The following is a 21,261-nucleotide window of genomic DNA, read 5'->3' on the forward strand; positions in this document are numbered from 1 at the left end:
GCAGTGGGGACACGTTGTTCATTAGCGGCTCCGTGGGAGCAAAGGGCCGTTTACCGAGGGGCCAACGGGCCGGGACGACGGCACCTTGAGGGAGAGGCTCTCGTGCCCGGAGCAACGGTCCGGGCGCGCGGCTCTCACGCCCGCACCAACGGCTCTAACGCCCGGAGCAACGGTCCGGGCGCGCGGCTCTCGCGAGAAGCGCGCGCGGCCGCCGCCGTCGCCTGGCAGCAGCCACAGCCCCGCGATGGAGCCCGGCGGGCGGCGGCAGCTGGAGCAGCGGAGGCTGCGGGGGCCGCGGGAGGAAGCGGCGGAGTACTACCGAGGCCAGCGAGTGCCGCAGCGGGTGGAAGAAGCGCTCAACGCCCTCTTCCCCCTCTGCCCCGCGGATCTCTACGGGGAGCTGGTAGCGCGGGGAGGGGGAGCGGAGCGCAGGTTCCCACGGCTTAAGGGAGACCCCGAAGCGCCGGCTGAGGGGCGCCCCGCCCTGAGGGGTGAGCGGGGCCGGATGGGGCTCCCCTCGGCGAGCAGGGGTCTGCACGCCCGTTCTACCCGGCCCCGCTTGAAGGGCGAGGAGCGGCGTGGAGGGGGAGGCTGAGAGCGGCCGTACTGGCCCTTCCCGCAACCCCCGCCCAGCTCCCGGTGCGGACCGGACTCCGCGCTTGGACTCGGGCACAGGGGTGATAAGCCAACAGGTTGATGCGAGGAGCAAAACGCCTCTGTGATTGAAACTCAGTTTAAATAATCTCCTGGTGGCTCGGGCGAGGTCTGCGATGGTTTTGTGTTTGTCACCAGCGGCACTTTTGTCGCTGGGCCAAATGCATTTCCGCCGCAGCCCGGCTTTTTGTCCTCTGCTGGTTGTTTGTCTCGACACAAACTATGGTGCCTTAGGAAGCACAGATGGATGTTCCTGACAAAGCCACTCTCTGTGTCCAGTGGCAACAGAGGACTGGGTGCTGTTCACACCACAGCTCCTGGAAAGCAAATGGGCCTCCGTGAAAGTATCGAGAATCAGACCAATTTTTATCTGTTCCCAGTTGGCAAAATGTAGTAGACAGTAGTCCTAATGAAACCTCTGTTTGTGGTGATACTGGAGTTGTCAACCCTACAACAGTGAGCAACTCTTGGGGAAAAAAAAAAAAACAACCTAGTACATTCTTTGATGTGAAAGTGGCTGTGGAAATGAAACATTTCATTACACCTTTCACTGTTTTCTATCTCCAAGTGTTTTACCTTCACCGGTGGAAGGGATTAGAACTGGAAACACCTGTTGTTCCTTTGCTTGGTGTTTGGTGTGTTCCTCTTCCGTGTAACTAAAAGTGTTTCCTAGTTTTCCCATTTGATAAGTCTGGTGACTGTCTCAAATACCAGACTAAAGAATGAAAATAGTAAGATAGTCTGTAGTAAACCTCAGGTAGCAACTTAATCCTTTTTTAAAGCAACATCAGTGTTTATTAAATACAGATGGAGTCCCGAACATGTTCTCCAAGTTGGATGATGCCAGTTCAACAAGCCCATTAAAGACCATGTTGGAAGAAGTAAGAGAACTCTGTCTGCCGGAAGTCTAGGTTTTCACCTTTCACACAGGGCTTAGAGCTTGCTAGCCTAAAATCCCAGTTTCCTGTGGAGTAGTGACCCTGAGCTACATTTTACACCTTACACCAAGTATGTTCTGTAAGAGAGGTGACTACAAAAGGAGCGGCTATCATTGGTATGGAGGAGCTTGTTGACAAGCTTCCTTCCAGATTAAATTTTCTGCTGTGAAGATGTTTAATATTGCATTGGCTGAGTGTTGAGATACATGACCCACTGTACATATGTCTTTGACGAAGCAGCCTTGGATTAGGTGTCTAGGACATTGAGTAGTTTCTATAAAGCAGGAAGTATATTCTGAAAATACTTATTGTTTTTGTAGCATTTCACATGAGAACTTTCTCTGAGCAGAAGGCTTTAGATTGAAGATTTTTTCCTAGTGTTTATGGGGGAGAGAGATAAATTTAAATTTCAAAGCATAATAACTACTTGTTATTAGATAAATAAATGGAAACATGCTATAGGAATTTTATATATAACATTAGGATCTAGTAGAGTTCTGTGTGGATTTCTGAGAGAAATCAAAGATAAGAGACATATTTTTTCAAGATCTTATCCACAGACAAAATCATTTTATAGCAGCTCACTGCACAGGGGAGGTGGAGGCTCTGTGGATTCAAATAGAAATAAGTTTCTTGAGTAGTATGATGACTATTTTTGTTATTTGATAAGCCAAGTAAGCTCTGGACAAATGCCTGTTTTCTGGGAGAGTTAAGTGGATTTTGATACTCATCAATAAGTTTTCCAAATAAAACACATGTTCATCTAACCTGGATGTGGCTTTGGACTTCCATGCTTAGATATGAGTTGGATCTGTTCCTTGAAATCTCATTCTTAAGCAGGTAATAGAGAAGTAAATGTGCAGTGTAGCAGAAGTATTTCAAATATTCGGATGTATAAACACATTTGCTCAATGGTGGATTTGATTTAAATATACTTAATGAAATAAAAACCTCTTTGCATAGCAACTGCTTTTTAATGAAATTCTTTTTCATTTAAGGCTAACTACATTTCTAAATTTTCAAAAGCTCCAGTAATATGTAAATTAGTTGGAAGAAAAGTTCTTGATGGAGTTGGTCAGCCAACATTAGAAGTGGAAATACACTGTATGGTTAAAAACCATGAGAAGGTATGAGCTGCTTCTTCCCATTGTATTTATTTTAATAAGACAGTATCAGGGAGATGTACTATTCTACTCACATCCTAAGGAAGATTTTATTTTCTATCTTTGATAAAAAGATATGAATCCCCGTGATTCAAAAGTTGAGTAAATAATCTTGTAACTTGCAACTATAAAAGCTTTTTTCCCCCCACAAATTAGACAATACTGATCTTTAGTTTATGAGTGGGATGTGACGTTGCATCTCTGTGTATTAAATTTTTGTCTGTCTTGATGTATCATATAGCTTTTTTTTATACCCTGTGGCTAGCTCTGTAAGTTTGTTTTTCATTTACATTTTTCTTCTTTTATTTTCAGATCCTTGTGTTTCTATTTTTTATGACAGTGTTTCAGAAAAATATAGTGCAGGTGGAAAATTCAATGTAGGTTAAAGCACTTCTTTACACTGAGCTAATAGGCTGATGTGGGTGAGAGTTAACATAAACGTATCCATCTATCACCTGCAATGCAAAATTGATGATGCATTGCCATCTCTCCTCCAACCTGAAATATTCAAGGTGCTGTGTTTGCAGCTCTAGCTATTGTGGAGTAATTATTTATACCTTCCCTCAGTGAAACTATATTTCATTTCATTCTTGAGTTAGGTGTAATTTCATAGATATTCACAGTATGTAAGGTTAATACCATTAACGTAGGCAACTCTGATATTTGCAAATGATGTCTTCATTAAGTGAATTTTCTTCAGTATCATTTATGCTTCAGCAGTACAGAAAAGTTTAAATTACCTAAATAAAATAAAATGTAACTGATCATGAGGGATTGCATTAAGCATAAATGCTGATGAGTCATGGTACAACAGGCTACCAACAGCTGCAATGAAAGATGCCATAATGACTGTGTGGTCTTTAGAGTAACTCCATTCTATTTTGATAACAAAATATATGTGTACAGCAGGTCTGTCAGGAGGTTTTTGCCTAAGTAGTTGTAATTTAGGTCAAGAAACTTGAATAATATCTGTGATTACCAAAGTATAAGAAACGAGGAAGAAGGTGCTAGATGAAAAAAGATAAGAGGAGCAAACAGCAGATTTGGAGATAGGTACTTTTAGACTTGGTAAGGATATATATCTCTCAGTCTTTCCAATGACATTTCCAAGTTAGACAATAAATAGTGTTTTAAGCCTTTTTTTTTTTTTTTTTTTTTTAGAGGATTTGTTCCATTGTAATGTCTTCTCATTCTCAAATACCTGAAAATTCTTTACCTGACACAACTCAGGCTGATGAGAAAGAAAGAAATGACTCTGTTAACACTGCTGTGGAGTGGGTGAACGAATCACTGAACGCAATGCTAAGAGACTTAAAGCCTACTGACCAGTGTGAAGTTGACAAGATGCTTGGGTAGGTCTTGCATGTTATGCAAATTGTTGCTTTTGAAATATACGCCATTGATTTGTACTGTAAATGAAAAATGGGATACAAAAATAAGGGTCTGTAAGAAAAAATGTCTGAGCACATTCATGAGTCAAAAGCTCCATTTAAGAAACTCATTCAGTGCCAGTTTATCCAGTTTTTGCAGACTGCAACTCCATTTCTGTTCATCACACTGCAGAACAAAAGCGGTACTAAAGGCCTGTGTGTGTCTTCTGCATTGAGCTAATCCACAGAAAATGTATATACATAACAGTTTTCAGGTTCTGGTGGAGTCTTCATTCTGAGCATGCTTATCCAAAAGGCTTCTTTCTTGGGGTAATTAATTTATTTGGAAACATAGTTCCTTTAGTGAACATATCTGTCTATTTTTTCATACAAATATTTCTTCTTGGGAGCATCCCAAAGCAAAAAATAATGACCATATTTTTCCATTCAATTAAATATGTCTGTATTTTTATAAGAAAAATAGACATTAGCATCACAGATGTATCTAAATGTAGTTTTAGGGTAACATTAGAGGAGCTGCCTGGCAATGTTACGGCTTTCTTCACCCTGAAAGCAGTAACATGGCCTGTCATCTTCTTTCATAGCTGGAAGTGTTTCTTTCAGCTACATCCCTGAGACGAGTGACACTTTGCTGTTGTGGATAGTGGTTGGGCTGCCACACATAACACAGGCTGCAGGAAACAGACCTAATTGCCTTCCACATGGATTAGCTTTGGGAAAACCTCACTGAAGGGAACAAGGACTCAATTGGAAGGAAATTCTTCCAACTGAAGTGAGTCTAAATAAGATTTTAATGCATCGTTTACACTATTTTATGTATCTTACACACTGTTTGCCTGAATTGAGTGACTGTGACCCATGTATGCAGTTTCCACTTTGTACATGTAATTGAAACTCAACTGCTTCTGAGCTTGCAGCCACTTAGATAACCATTGTACAACTGACCTACTGGATTAGCACCCTGGGCCAAGCTGTTGTGTGTCACGAAGTTATGACAGGATCTGTTACTACCCATGCAAATCAAATACATCCTTCACACTAAGATTGCACAGAACTGACTTTCAAACCAGTATGATTTGAAATGCACGTGTTAAGGCTTATAATGCTTGTGTTCTTTCTGTTTAAACAACACTTGAGATGACTAACAAAAAATAATGTCACTTACTGACTTCTCCAGATTCACACAATGAGTCTATGGCAGAAGCTCAAATCCTTAATTCAACTCTTAGCATGTTCTTTAGCCTGTATCCTATGTCTACTTGTCACATGTCTAACAATATTTTGAGCCAGTAAACTTTATGCCTCTTTTCTCAGTGAATACTTTATAAAAAAGGTAGAAGAAAAAAAAGAAATTCAGAAGCAAGAAGAAAAAGAAAAAGAACAGCAAGAAGCAGAAGCCACTCTTGCCCTTACTTTACACACTCCGTCAGCAACAGCGCTACCTGGGAAAAAAAAAGGAGCAAAACCAGGTTTTGGTTTACTTGATTTTAATATTTTCTGCAATACAACATTAGTAAAGGTGCTAAAATACTTTCTGAAGTATTCCATGGACACTGAATACTTCAGAATATATGACACAGTGTCTCATGTTTATAGGGTTTGGTTACTCTGTCCCAAATCTTCTTTCTGATCACAGCAGTTCCTAATGCAGAAATGAGAGAGGGGAAAATACAGAGTTTTCACATCATTCACATGCATTGGTTGAACAGAGTTTCTGCCTTTGTTTTACAGTTGGCTTAGACAGGAGGTTATTACCCTTCAGAGTGAGGAATAAGAATGGAGGAGGATGCAAATGAAGAATAAAAATGAAAATGATAAGGAAAGAAAAGGGTATCACAGAACTGAACAGGAAAATGGAAATAGAATTAAGATAGAAGTTGAAAAGAATGGAAAGAGGGAGGAAGGGAAGTTTATTGCCAACACTGAAAAAAGACAGAAATAAGATGAAAAACAAAAGAGAAAGAAGGAAGGGGATGAAATGGGAATGTCGGGCAGTACAGAGTAAAAAGAAGTAAGTGAACAATGCTACCAAAGGAAAAAACGGTGTTAGAGTAGAGAAACAGGGTAAATATACTTGGCCAAAAAAAAAAAAAATGCACCATATGTTACCTCCATTTATGCATTACTCTCAGGAAAAAAAAAAAAAAAAAAAAGGTTTGTTACAATGATTGGAAGGGCAGAAAATTTTCAAATTATTATTTTTTATCAGTTTGTTTCAAGCTGTCCTACACTATCAGTAAAACCTCCCAATATGTTAGATATGTGCACAGTAAACGCACCTTTGACCTGAAACATAATGTCAGCAGTTGTCAAGTCCATGCATTTCTCATCATGTTATATATTATACTTTCAGTCAAGCTTCTGCCAATACATACATTACTTGCTTTCATTAATTGCGTTTTCTTTGTATTTGTGACATTGACCGCAAAATTGTTGTTAGAATCAGTACCTATAAGGAGCCAATTATTATAAAGCTACTTGTAGTTACAGTAGACCACTAACAGATGGTGACTTCCAGCAGCAGGTGCTTTCAGAGGTAGCATCTGTGTTGTAATTTATGCAGGTTAAAAAATAGTGTAGTGTAAAGGATCTCTGCAAAATGCTGTGGTTTGTCAGTGTTGGTCAGTACTTGATTATTGGTGTCTATATGTGTAGCTCTTCATCCTCAATGTAAGAGATATAGAATCTGTGTATAGCATACAATTGACATATAATCTAATCTGCATATCCAGTCAAGGTCCTATTATGAACATTTTATCATAAAATATCAGTTGTGTCCTATATATCTTCTTGCAGTCAAAACTTGTACGACACTCCCATTAGGAACCTAAGTAGTTGGTGAGACTTACAAAAAAGTACACAATGCATATGATTCTTAAGGATCAGAGCGCTTATTTTGGTTTCACGTGGGTGCTTACTGTACGTGTCCATATCAGCACTGTAGGCAATAAATATGATAGTGAAAACTGCTGGGCTTCAAGCATTTTGACAAACGTTACTCTACTGAGTATCTGAGAGAAAAGGAGGTTCTTTTGAAAATGTAACAAGATTATGCATCTGGAATATTTAAAAGACCTATTTTCTCATTGGAAAATCCAACTGTAATAGGCCTGATTTTTTTCACAGTCATTATTAGAAGAAATCAAGTATGTGTGCTCCCAGTTGGGGTATAATGTAATCTTCCAAGTTATTTATGCATATAAGGAGGACAGTAAAGAACACTGAAGTCGTGTTTATAAAAGGAGCCTGAAAAATGATGTAACATTACTGGATATAAACATAGATAAATAAAAAGACAGATTTCAGTGGCTGAAAGATGTCCAAAAAAAATGGATTTAAAATACATTAGCCACCAGAGTGAGGACAGATACTTCAATTGCTTGTAAGTTCATTTCATACAAGACAACTGACAAGATTAAGTTTTAAAAAAACCTGATTCTGATTGTTTTGTAATACATTGAGTACAGACTGAGATAACAATATCGTGTTTATTCGTATAACTGTGATATATATGCACGTTTTAAACCAAGAAAATATTCAGCTGCTACTCTATCTTGCAGGAAAGAAGGTGTCAGTTGCAGAGAAAATGATACCACCTGCAGAACCTGTTGAACCGGTGCTTTGTGGCAGCTTTGCCATTGGGGGAACATCACTTGCTGTAGCAAAGGCTGGTGCCACCGTTTGCTGTATCCCATTGTACTTACATATTGCGCTGCTGAAACATGATCAGGTACACTTGACTTTTGTCATTTTGCTTATTTGTCCCAGTTATCACAATTATTCTAGAACTCTGAAGCCAGTAGTCCTTCATGACAGTGGTATTAAATATACCTCATAGAACACACACTTAAGACCATTGCCTATAGCTGTCTTTGAACCCTGTGCCATAATTAACAGATATAAGAAATTGTTCTGATTTTTAACATTTTTATTTTCATATGGTACTTCCAATTAAAGGACTCACCTAAAGAAATGTCTCTACCACTCCCAATCATTACTCTGTTGAACTGTGAAAAAATTTTACCTGCGAAACTGAAATTAATGAAAGAACTTATGCTTATACCACCAGTTCATCTGTCACTCAAACAGGTACCATTTCATTTTCATTTTTATAAATGTATTGTGTAGATTTCATATAAACTATATATGTACATAAGCATGTATATCTTTTCAATGTAGTCCATACAAGCTGTATTTTTCATTTTTTGTTTGCTTGCAAGGCTAAAATTTTAAAAAATGTTAGTGCAGAGTTCTAACACAAGGAACATTAAAAGAAGTAAATAGATGAAGATTTAAAAGAAGATACATGAAGATTTGAAGTTAAAAATGTATGTGTTAGCATAGAGGAAAAAATCAGTGCATTGAAGATAGTGTAGGGGAATTGTGTTACACAACAATAAGAGATTTTAATTTTGTTTAGAATGAGATTTTACATTAGTAGATTATAAGTAGTATCAGTTGACTGATAGAGCATACAAAATAACAAAACTCATAACAAATTCACAGGAAGGCCTAAAATCTTTGGGAATAAATTGCTTTAAAAATGAAATTGTGAAGATAGAAGGGAATACAAAGCAGAACAGAATCTATTCAAGGGGCAAGAAGGATGGATGAGACAGACTGGATCAACCCTCTCCTTTTGTTTAGCCATGTGTTGCATTAAAGTGTGTATCTGCACAAGATGCCTACATTAAGGCTGTATTTCTACTTTGTGTGCTGGTGACCTGAACAAATAGCTGAGCTCGATTCTCTTTCTCTTTCTTTTTCCTTTTCCTTTAACTTTTTTAAATGGTCACCAAGAGCTCTTAATAAGGTTGCTAATTCTGTACCTTTGAAAGACATAATGCCTCCTAGTGTTCGTGGGAGAGCAGCAAGCTGTTTGCTGCAGTGCAAAAAACATAGCGAGTCATCCTATGTTGATGTGTTGTCAGCTGTGACTGACTTCTGCCCCCTTCAGTATTCCTTTACTGGCACAATTTAAGAAAATCTGAAATGTGATTTACGAAGCATTAAACTTTTAGTAACTCAGTTGAAAAGGAAAACCAGGATTGAGTTAAAAGCAATACATTTATTTCACTGGAGTGTTCCTCCATTTCCCAGTGTTTAAAATGAAAACACTGATTTTTTTACCCTGCTTCTTGGAAGTGTTCTAAAAGTAAATACACTCAATTTTGTCAGAGTTTCCAGTTAGGAATTCTTAGATAGAGTCACAGTTGTGAACAGTGATTATCATCTTCCTCCTTCTTAGATATTATGCAGACCTGGATACTTCTTACTTGTTATATTTGGGAAGGGTTCCTTTTGGGGAAGAGGAGACCACTTTTCTTGCCATCCCATTCAGTGGCATAATAAAATATTCCTGTTCATTCCACTACTACTAACCCTTTATCATTGGACACTTGACTCTGTGTGTGGGGGGAATTGTATTGTAAAAGTCTATAGGAGTCTGAGGGGTTTTTTAAGACTTTATATAAAGATCTACATTTAGAATGTTATCTCTCCTCTGATTTAAGGTGCTAAAATTAAATATTTTTTCTTGCTTTTGAGGATTACTCTTGTTTAATTTCAGGGCATAGAAAGAGTTCTGGATATTCAGAAAGAAGTTATGAGACTGTTGGATCCTCCAGGCAAAGTGGTACAATAAAAATGTGTAATAATAATAATATAATGTACTTAATTTGGTCATTCTGGTACTATTGTCTTTTTAGGCTTAAACGTGGAACATTTAGCCTGTCATCAGGTTTAGTCTTATGGCACAGAATAGATGATGTGTTCCCCTGACAGATAAATAAAACATTGGGCATTTGGTGATATTAAATGAATGAATATAGAATAAAACATTGTTTTAAGCATAGTAAGTATTTCTGTATACCTGAGGAAGTACGCTGGGAGTAAATGGTGTCACAGTGAATATACAATATACAGTTCTGATCTTGCTAAGTCTCCCACACACGCAACATGTATTATTCAAGGCACTATTACTGTAGTAGTGTATCAGTCTCAGTATGTGCATATGCTTTTTGCAAAGTGAGGTTGTTGGGTTTCTCCAGGCACAGAGTCTAGATTCTAATTTCTAATACCCCATTGATTTTTGATGGGCTAGGTGGGAATCTTTTGAAAAACAAATGATGGTTGGGGTGATGCCCACATAGAAATAAACACTTGAAATTAGGTACCACCACAAAATAAAACTGGGTGGTTGCTGATAGTATTCAAGACAAAACATAAGCTGTTTCCTAACTTAAATAATTGCAGTCTCTTTAGACCGAAATTCAGTCAGCTTTATATTTTGGTTTCGGTTGTTTTTTTTTTGGTTTTCTTTGTTTGTTTGGGTTTTTGTTTTTATTCTGAGGTCTCTCTGCCATTCTTGGACTTTTCCAGGGACTTGAATTCTTTCTTCTTTCACTCCCAACAGCCCAGTCCTCAACTAGCAGACAGTAAGAAAGGCAAAGCAGGGAAGAAAGCTCCGGTAAGAAAAGAGATTTTCATTTTAAGCCTTCAGCAAAGTATTAACAACAGCAGGAAAACAAAATTTTCTTAATAAATGTAAGTTTAAGCTACATTACCATTTTGGAAGCATCAAAGCAAGACTTTTAAGTACTCCAAATGCTCATATTTTACATAATAATTTGGATTTTTCTGACTACACCTTCCCTTCCCATGGACCAATAACAGAAAGGGGAAATTCTTCTGGAATCTGGTCATATTCCTCATCTAGAAATCCTGGTGAATTGTCCAGATGAGCATTTTGCAGGCCTGTAGCACCAGCAGAGAACATGTTCTTTTGATAATGTAGGCTATAAAGCTATTACCTGTAAAACTTGCATATTGTGCTGTTTCCTACCTCTGGGAGCAAAACTCCCCTCTTAATCATTCTGCATTAAGGTCCCTGTTCCTGTTTGAGGTTATAGATAACGGCAGATATGAACCAGAAGCTAAAGGGCAGCACTCACGATAGTTTGCAGGATGTTATTTTATATTACTCAAATGATCTTTTTTTTTTTTTTTTCACTTCAAAACCTGTAATTTATAGATGAGTTTTCTAAATAGTGGGATGGAAATGCCTTCTAGTTTTGCTTTCCATTCTGAGATGACTAATGTATTATCAGGTGAGAATTTTTGCTACTGTGAAATGTACAAGAGAACAGGATGAACAGAAGTTTTCCTTTTTTGTTTGTTTTTGTGTGTGTGCTTAAACAACACAAAATTTGTTATCATTAATCAGCTGGCCAATGTTCTTCTGGCGGATAATTTCCATATTCTTATCACTATATGTACCGCAGTTTCAAGTTAAATTAATTCCTTAAAATATGCACAAGGAAGCAATGCATTAGATTAGAAAAAAAAATCAATTTATTTCAAAAGGAGAAAACTAAAGCAGATAGTGGTGGGACTGAATTTTAAACTCACAAAAGCATCATGACAGTTTGAACTTTTTTAGGGGGAAATAAAAAGGAAAAGCGACAAAGCGGGTGTGAAGAAGAACGTTTTTAGGTTATAGAAGTAAAGACTGAACAGAAAAGATGTTTTTATAAAGATAAACAACGCTTTTAATAGAGTGCAACAAGTCACCCCGTATGTGTGCCATGAAAATGCAGAATTTATCTCACATTAAATGCAGGAAGACTGCAGCAGTTCTTGCTGTTCATTGCTGCAGCTGCTGTCTAGTGTTCCAAAAGCAACAAGTCAGATTGTCTCTCCTTGCAGGTTGCTCCAAAAAAATCTTATAACTATTTGACCTGCGTTTTCTTCCAAATTTTTTATGTGAAGGAACATTCATGTATCCTGTGTAGCCAGACCTCTCTTCTGTCCACTGTAGTTAGTTCTCCAGCTTGTCAAAACTAATGCCTTCCAATTGACTTCTCCAGTCTAACCCAGGATTATATCCTGCTGCTTTCTGGGCAATTTAGTGTCATTCTTTATAATCTAAAATGCACAGACTTTAAAGTTAAAAATCAGTGCTTGAAAAACCTACCAAAAAACTGACAAGGACGTGTGAAATATTTGCTCAATACAGCTCTGCTTGCGGCTCCTCTCCAGGAACGCTGTTCCTGAGACAGATGAGTCCATGTATCTGTACTGGAGATATTTCTCCTCTATGAAATTTGTTCCTTCTGGAAGTCTTGGAAGATTCTAACATTTCTTCAGCACTCCACAGAGGCAATATCAAAGCTGTAGCTGAGGATAAATGAGTAAAAACTGTTTAAAAGTGGATAATATTGTGGGGTTTTTTTGTGGCAAAGAGGTAGTCCATAGCGCTAGGAACTTTCACATAGCATCCATGACAACTCAGTGGTTGTTAAGAGTGCCTTTAAAATCTTTTATAAACCACTACTGGCCATATAAAAGTGAGAACTACATGACTAGACATATTTCAAAGGGCTATTAACTCTCTACTCATTAGCATTTCATTACCCCTCATTCATAGAGAATTGTCCTTAAAGTTGCTAATGCAATTTCTGAGAGCAGATTTATATTTTGATGACTGAATGCAGAATGAAATGACAGTGAAAATATGTATATAAGTATTATATACATACATGTGTGTAAATAGTGTGATTTTTTTTTGTTTTACTTTCAGCCACAAGTCTTAAAAAGAATATCACACTTAGGTTCCCTAATAACAGGATTTGATAATCTAGAGCAACCGCTGCTCCTAATGCAAACAGCTTGCAACAATATTGGACTGGAGCTAGGAACGGACATGTATTTAGCAATAAATTGTGCTGCTCATGGATTAATGGATTATGTAAGTAATTTTCACTGTTTTGTTGATTTTTACAAGGAATGTAGCTATTATTTGCTAACATTATTTATTATTACATTACACACTCACCTAGAAGCTTCTAACTCCATTTTTTAAGGTAGCAATCAAGCAAACCAAAATAATTGTCTCTGCATTTATAAATGATGGTCAAATCAGTACAAGTGTCGCAGACGTGTCATTGGATTGTGAGCGCAAGGGGACAAGACAGCCGTCCTTCTGGTAGCGTGCTGTGCTGGGAGCAGCAAGAACGCGGGTATTCCTCCTCCGCAGCCGTACCAGCGCACTGGCGCGCACCTTGCATGGAATAAAGCTCACTGGACCCAGGCAGACACCCACTACAGCTTGTGTCCTGCCTACAGGAATCTGTTACCTTCATGATTTAACTTTAACCATGCAAATGGTATAAGCCTTCCTGCCTCAGCCAGGTTTATTTCTTTTATCTGTTTATTTAATACGATTTTTCAGATCGGTCTGTGCCATATATCTCCTAAGTGCTCTATTTATCAAAACAGCTTAATTTCACATTACATCTCAGACAATTTTGAATTAAAGTATTAAGCGACAAATCCTGTGGGTTTTTCATTTCACCATAAGGTATAAATGAAATAATTATCTTCTATCCACCTTGTTTTCAAGGATGAAGAACAATAAACTATTTACACAAGTATACTTCCGTAATTCCTTCACACCACTATATGCTTATTTCTCTGTTTTATTATACTACATCCATTGTTTTCTGCAAACTACCGTTTCTGTGTATTTGTACTATGGTATGTGTGTTTACCCACTAACATCCATCTCATTGTGTATCAACAATTCATTTTTTTAATTCTTATTTTTCAAGATTTTTATTTGACAAAGTCTATTTATCTCCAGCTCAAGTCTTTCAGTTTGTGCCCCTTGTTCCAGGACCAGTCGGGTTTTTCTCAAAACAGAAAAAGGAACTTCCTATTATAGTTATTATCTCATGAGATTTTGTGTATTTGGGAGTAATACGGTGAGAAACCTTTCATTATTAATATATTTTGTGAAAGCAGTTGCTTTCCTGACAGTTTGCGATACCTGTATCCTATACCAGAATAAGCCAAATTCTTAAACGATGAATTATCAGTAATTCTGTAACTTTCTGTTGTTGAACTGTTCACGTCACTAAAGCAGTGAATATTCTGGCAGAGTTTGGCACTGTGCCCTTAAGAATCCTTGTACGCTGCAGCTTGTGCTTCCCTTTTCTGAAAAGGGAAAGAGGCAAGGAGAGGCACCACCTTGTCTTTGAGCACTGTGGGTTCACTCCTTTTGCACAGCAATATTTTCTTTATGAAAATAAGGGCTAGAAAATAACTTTTTGGGAAAGTGAAAAATGAGATCTTTCATGCAAGATTTAATAAATATGTCAAAGATTCCTGACTTTCTGATAAAGTAGTGTAAAGCTGGCAGTGTTGTCTAGTAAATACTGAAATAGATCTCACTGGTTTTGAGAGTGGCATCTTTCAGAGACATAGGCATAAGCCCACTGGAATCCACTGTTAACTTCAGGCAGAGTTTTAATGTGCTGACCAGTAAAATGGACAAGGGAGTGTGTGTTCATTGAAGAACACACATTCTACTGCCTCAATAGAGACACTAGCTATATGCTTACGTTAGTACTCTGTTTTTTAAAGTACTACTTTCCTTATCTTTTATGCTTTTTACTTCACTTTCTAGGTTAAAGGAAAATATGAAATACTCACTGGAACATTCAAAAGTCCTGATGAAATGGTTGACATGTACGTGGAACTGATTAATAACTTTCCTTTTATTATTGCATTAATAGATCCGTTACGAAAAGAGGTAAGATACCACAGTGCAGTCCTTGAAAAACTGATAATGCTGTTAAGTGACATATCAATGACCTTTTCACATCTTTACAAAACATGTAAAATAGGAAGCTTCTGGGTTTGGAGTCTTTAGGCACAAAAAATATCACTACAAAAATGTATGTAACAATTCATTAGCATAAGTGTAATTGACAATAACTCTAAATTTTTCTATGCTTTTGACATATTTCCTGACAGAAAATAACTCTTGCATGAACAGAATGTGGTCAGTACAAACATTTTAAAGAATTAAAAAGCTTTTTTTTTTTTTCCTGATGCTGCTTGCTAAACCACTGTAATTTTAATTACATTTTTCTCCTTAAGTAAAAATATAATTCAAATTGTAAAAATCAAATTATAAAATTGAAGTGATATATAAATGATATAATATCATATTAATGGGAGAAGCTAAAAATTTGCACATAGTTGTATATTCTGTAGAATCACTCAAAAAAAATATTGCTGCTATTCTTTATGATTGAGATATATACCCAAAGGCAGAACAAACCTGTCACTGGCAGCATTGCTCGGCAGAATTTTTAAAGTGCTGGTAAGATACCATATATTTACCACTGTGATAAAAGTTAGACAAGTTACTTTTATGTGACCAATAGATTACAACAATAAAGTAGAATACTACTAAGCATGTTATCAAGTTATAGATCGATGAAAGAAACAGATTGCCTAGCCTTAAAAATTAGCATTTGTACATAAGATTAAGTTTTCATGTATTACAAAAAAGATAAAAACTTAATTGTAGCAGAACCCCGCAATTGTAAACCTAGATTCTGCAGTTGCACAACTTAATAAAAATTTGCTCTTGCTGTCAAATTGCACACTTCGTCTTCTTTGAAATAAATATATGGGGATTATTTTCATGAACAAAACATGAAGACTGTGCTCGAAGGGGGAAGTAAAGTGATGTTGTCTTTGTGAATCTGCCCAGTGCTTGAATCAATAATTCCAAACCAGATGAACTGCAAAATCCATCTGATTTTGTTATTAACTGGGACTCTAAAAGTTCATTGTTTTAACGTGTATTTACTGTCACCTCACTCTAGTGAGCCTTGCCTCCCTGCACTGGTTCAGTCTGACTCTGAATTACCCATGTTCCAAAACACCCCATTTATTCCCTACTCCTGCCATAGCTGCAAACTTCCTTGAGAATTCTTGTGAAGAAACATGTTTCCAGTATGAAAATCTGCAGGAGAATTACAACAGACAGTGAAGTACAGTTTGAAATAGAATTCTGTTAAGAGAAATGCCTCTCATCCTCCTCCCCGCTCTGCACAAATTTACCAGGTTTACCCCTGACACATCTTTGCCACAGATAATCGGGTCCTTGAGAATTAGCTCTGGTAGCAATTCACCAATTCAGTGGCAGACAGCAGACCACTTTAGTGCTTAAATATTTCTTCAGGTGTCAAAAACTTCATTTTCACGTATGTGCGGGCTTGAAATCCTGATAGGACTGTACCCTACAGATTGCAGCTATGTAGTTACGAAAGTCTGATCCACAGACCAAGAATTATTATGGCAGAATTAATAACTAGGAAAGTAATGTTTTTAATGTGACAATTTGTATTATGTGGACACAAAGAAAACAAATTAATTCGTAAATTTCTTCTTTCAAATTATTTACATATCCTAGTGTTTTCTTTATCCTTAAATCTCAGTACCATGGGGATAGTACATTAAAATGAAAACACAAAGACTTAAAAAATGGAGCTTTGCTGGAAGGTGAGGGGTTTATTGTGCTGTTCCCTATGGTCAGTCTTACTGCTCTGATCATCCTGTTTTGAGATGTGGCACTGAGTCTATGACTGCCTCCGGTTTCATTAGTTTATATTCAAACACATACTGTGACACTGAAAATAGTAACACAAGAATGAGGCCTCTGAAGAAAACAATAGAAAATTATTTTATATCCCATTAAAATTAAATCACTTGCAGAAAGGAAATCAAAATAGCAAACTCCTAAAGTTAATTTAATTTGAAACATTTTAAGCTATACTTGTATGCAACTACCTTTGATTAATTCCAGACGTAGAATTTATGTTTTCTAGCATAATCTTAAAATCCAAGCAAAATTTCAGTGATATATTTTTCTCAGGTAGATTTAAAATACAGTCTAAAATATGATATGTATATATGAAGGCTATCTTTAGGATTAAATGTTATTTAAAAAAAAAAAAAATTACCTCCTCAATTAGAGTTGCTGTTCAGTTTAGTATTTTAAACTCCAGTTATTTGCTTGATTGTTTATGCAGGACAGAGAACAATGGAATAACATATGCTGTGCTCTTGGTTCCAAATGTTACCTGATTGCTGAAGATGCTGCAACACATATATCCAAACTTAAAATTGACCAAAACATCAACGTACCTATGTGCAGTGGTGTTGTCCTAAAATATATTAACCAAACCAAGGTATCAGACCTCATAGAACTTACTGGACTTCTGGACGGTGAGTAGAGGGGGGAAAAGGCTGATTCGTAAACCCTACAAGTCAATAAATAGTGTTGTTACATCTGGAATTATTATATCTTTTTAATAAATTATTGCCACTTCTAATTTAGAAAGTGCTTGTCAGAAGAAACAAAAATTCATGGTTTGAGTCACAAATCTCCATTTGGGAGCTTAAAAGAGCATTCAAGGCTTCACCTATAGTAAATTATTATACTGTGGATGTTCTGAATGTGGGTGCCCTTTGACACTGCAGCTAAGTGTCACACCAATAGATATCAGAATTAAACAAAATAAAAAAAAAGATGTAGCTGAGCAATCTGAGTTTTGACTAATACTAGTATTAATAATTAAGAAATGCAAACAAGTCCAAAATGTTTAAAATTGCAGTTTACATAGATTATTGACTTCATATTATTGAGCCTTTATGGTAACAGTACTAAGAACTTGTGCAGTTTCGTATGTAAGATTTGTCTTTGTATCAATTTTGCTTTATTCATTTTTATGCCCAAGGAATAGGTTGACAAATTTAATGTATCTAAATTCTTTCCTTATGCCTTCAAAAAGCCCAGAATTACTATTTCAAAGCACCTAAATAGCAACTTAAAGATTTCACTCAGTCATCATGGTAAACTCTTTTTTATAGTGTAGATAAATCCTTAGTATAGAAAGGAGCACATTTAAAATAAATAGAACAGCCTCATAGCCTGGAGAATACATTACCAGAGAGATCAGCTAGAGACAGAAATTAGGATGAGATGTTAGATATTCCCCTAACCGTGCTGAAAATAAACATAATCTTAAGGTAGCAAACTAATATAGTTTACATCATTGAGACATGTTCCACTGCTTTTACTCCTGTTTGTATTTAAGCTTAGATAGCCCAAAAGAAAGAAAAAAAAAAAAAAAGAATGGAAAGTCCAAACAATTTCAGTGTCGAATATATAAAATATACACTAATGAAGGTTTTACACTCCCCTTATATATAGGTCAAAGACATATTACCATATTAGGAAGTCCAGACGGAGAATCTTCAGATGACAGCCTTGTGGATCTGGTAAGTATTGAAAGCTGTTCAATTGCAGAATTGCCAGAACGCTGCTTTTAACATGAGCTATTTTTTAAGAAGAAAGCCTGTTTCTGCTTGAGAAAGAAACAACATTTTACAAAATGGGCTTTTTCTAGAGTTGCTTTTTTTTCCCCCAGAGTGTTAATCTTTGAGTCTAAAGAGAACACACAGGAAATTTGCCAAAGCAGGAAGTATATTCAAAAGTGTGGATGATCTATTTGGTTGCATTAGTTTATAAAAAAATGTGAGTTACTTAAAACATTTCTGAGTCGTAATAATATTTTAGGCAAAAATTCTTAACAGTAATGTATTTAGTCTTTCTTGGATTAAAGCTACATTTGCAAATAAAATTTCATTTCATATGCCAGTGAAAATTATTGTTTGCATGCGACAAATCTTTCACAAAGAGATTTTATTAATATTTAAAGGAGGGTTTTTATCTGTAGAACGAGAAGAGTGTTAAATTACAAGTAGGATAACATATTTAATAATGAAGAACGACTTCGCTTCCCGAACCGTGTAGTTTTAAAATACGCACTTTCTCGTTTAAGGCTGTTGGACTGGGTGCCAGGTTTATCAAGTTGGGAGGTCTTTCCCGCGGAGAAAGGGTGACCAAATACAACCGCCTTCTTGCTATAGAGGAAGAACTGGCCAAGAATAGAACGCTACGTATGAGCTTCTTTCTTACTTTGTTTTCAGCTTGCAATGAATACGAGAACAAAGATTGGAGGGAGAATGATTGAAACTGCACCACAGGAGGGAAGCAAAATCAAAAGACTATAAATAAGCGCTGACAAAAAAAAAAACTAGGATAGCACTTGCCACAATGTATATTGTTGTCCTAATGGATTATCTGTTTACTGAATGTTAAAATAGACCCCTTCTTGAGGAGTAGCCTACATTAAGCTTTTTTCCAGAATTAATTGGTTGGAGTCTTGAAGCCCACAGTGCAAAGGGAACAAAACAAAAACCATGCACATAACACGCCAAAAAGCTGCCAAAACGAGAATTTTAGGCCAAATACCCTACCTCCCTCCAGCCTCTAAACATATATTGCTAACAAAACTTCATTTCACAACCCCCTTTTGTGTGTTAGATTTCCAGAAAAATGTGCTTGGAAAGCTCCAATTGCATGGGTAAGCACTAAATAAAACCCAAGAAAATCCGAAGTTGACGATGCATATTCAGCCTTAGCCACTTGTATGCATCTGCCTGCATTTCAGGATCTGCATCATCTTTTTCTTCTCTACTCTGCACTGTTAAATGCTTAACAGTTCTTTAGAGCCACTTCTCACTTGTTCAGGTATCAATCAAGACAGAATAAAGGCTTCCAGTCTGAAGGGGAGGGAGAGAGACAAGGAGAGGAAGAAAGGAAGGAAAGGGTTTGCAAGAATTTATTATGCCTAAGAAAAATGAAGGAGAATTAAGTCATTTTACTCTCTTGTTTCCAATAATTTTCAAAGTTCTATATGTAGGATAGCAGCACTTGACATGGACACTATAAAACAAAGGTTTTATTAAAAAAAAATCGAAAATATTCTGAGTTTTCAAAATCTCCCCCTTGCTCATATATAGTCATTGCAAAAAATAGAAACATAGACAAGATTTCTTTGTTGCTAAGAAAGTAGTTTCACAGAATTCACTTTTCAAAAACAGATAATTCTAGAACTATGGATTTTAACTGTCAGCAATATTAATATATTCCCTGTTCAAATGGTATAGTCTAAACGAAAGAGCTTGACTTTGACAAATATTTAAACCTACACCTCATACAATGAAAGAGCAACAATTCCCGAAGCTGTTAATCTTTTGGCAGAAATAAAATCCAATAACTAAATCACCAGCAGGAAACTACTGCGATAGCGTGTCTGAGCTGCATCTCCAACTTGGCATTTGCCCGGGCTGACAGCTACGGAACACGCTGTAGTGCTGAGCAGCGGAGGGCTCCGGAGGTGGGAGGTGACACTGGTGACACTGACCCATCTGGCGTCCCCGGGGGCGGCTGAGCGGGGCCACAGCTGGGCCCAGCAGCACAGGGACAACCGGCCCCTCTCACCATGAGCAGTTTGGGGGGCACAGGTCTCAGCCGAAGTGCAGCCCTGACACCGGTGCCGTGTTTGAGCCTTCAAGTGCACCTGGAAGGCGCGTGTGAGCTGCTGGCAAGGTCAAGCACAGACTGGCCGGGTCTTTGCTAAAAAGTGACAGCTAAAGCTGAGACTGTTCAGTGATGGGGTGGGTGTTGTGTATGTGCCAAAAAGGGGAATTAGGTGGTGAGGTTGGGGAGGAAGGAAAGTCACAGAACTGGGGAAAACAGCTGTGAGAAGAGAGGTGAAGTGTTAATTACAGGAGCAACATCTGAACCTGGGCTTACATTGAGTTGTTGAAGGCTGGAGCAGAGAGGAGGCACGGGCAGCTGGCAGGAGCTTTAGCAAAAACACAGTGCAGAGAAAGATGGGGGGTTAAAAAAAAAAGGGCAGTGTGGTGAGATCATTAGTGAGGAAGAGAATGCAATGAATATCCCCACCATGTAATCACAGTGCAGGACTGTCGCTCCTGTTTCAAATGGCCAGACTTTGAAGGTGTTTAGAGGCTCTTGGAAGCATCATGTGCCGTTTAAAATAAATAAATAAATAAAATCTGAGCGCACTAGAGAACATTACAAGAAACTGGATTACGGTAAACATGAGTTTCTTTTTTCTCTTCTATTTCAGGTGAAGCAACTCTTGAATTTATCGCTTTTGGCGAAGAATCACAGCCAGAAAATCAACCTTCTGCTGTATCTCCTCCCCCAGAGCAGGATGCAGCACTTCCAAAGCTCTCTCAGCCAGCCCTGCAGGTTCCCAGCCTGCCTGCCCAGCTCCCAGAGAACATCACACTGACCTAGGTTGTCAACAGTAACTTTTGGATACATTTCTTAAAACAAACCAAAACATCCTAGCATGAAACTCATATATTACCTAT

At 37.5% G+C, this 21,261-nt stretch overlaps 1 protein-coding gene across 1 annotated transcript; it reads left to right on the plus strand.

Moving 5' to 3' along the window:
• Positions 1 to 244: 244 nt before the first annotated feature.
• ENO4 (enolase 4) lies at positions 245 to 21,184 on the plus strand (the record flags this gene model as incomplete). The annotated part of the gene is made up of 14 exons (XM_082052229.1): positions 245 to 403; positions 2,591 to 2,719; positions 3,917 to 4,107; positions 5,461 to 5,615; positions 7,707 to 7,876; positions 8,104 to 8,235; positions 9,716 to 9,781; positions 10,562 to 10,615; positions 12,728 to 12,895; positions 14,615 to 14,740; positions 17,037 to 17,232; positions 18,221 to 18,288; positions 18,852 to 18,969; positions 21,012 to 21,184. 14 exons carry the CDS (start codon positions 245 to 247, stop codon positions 21,182 to 21,184), a joined length of 1,905 nt encoding a protein of 634 aa, XP_081908355.1.
• Positions 21,185 to 21,261: the final 77 nt, after the last annotated feature.

The sequence above is a fragment of the Streptopelia decaocto genome (genome assembly GCF_964273445.1).
Source record: "Streptopelia decaocto genome assembly, chromosome: 5".
Taxonomy (NCBI): domain Eukaryota; kingdom Metazoa; phylum Chordata; class Aves; order Columbiformes; family Columbidae; genus Streptopelia; species Streptopelia decaocto.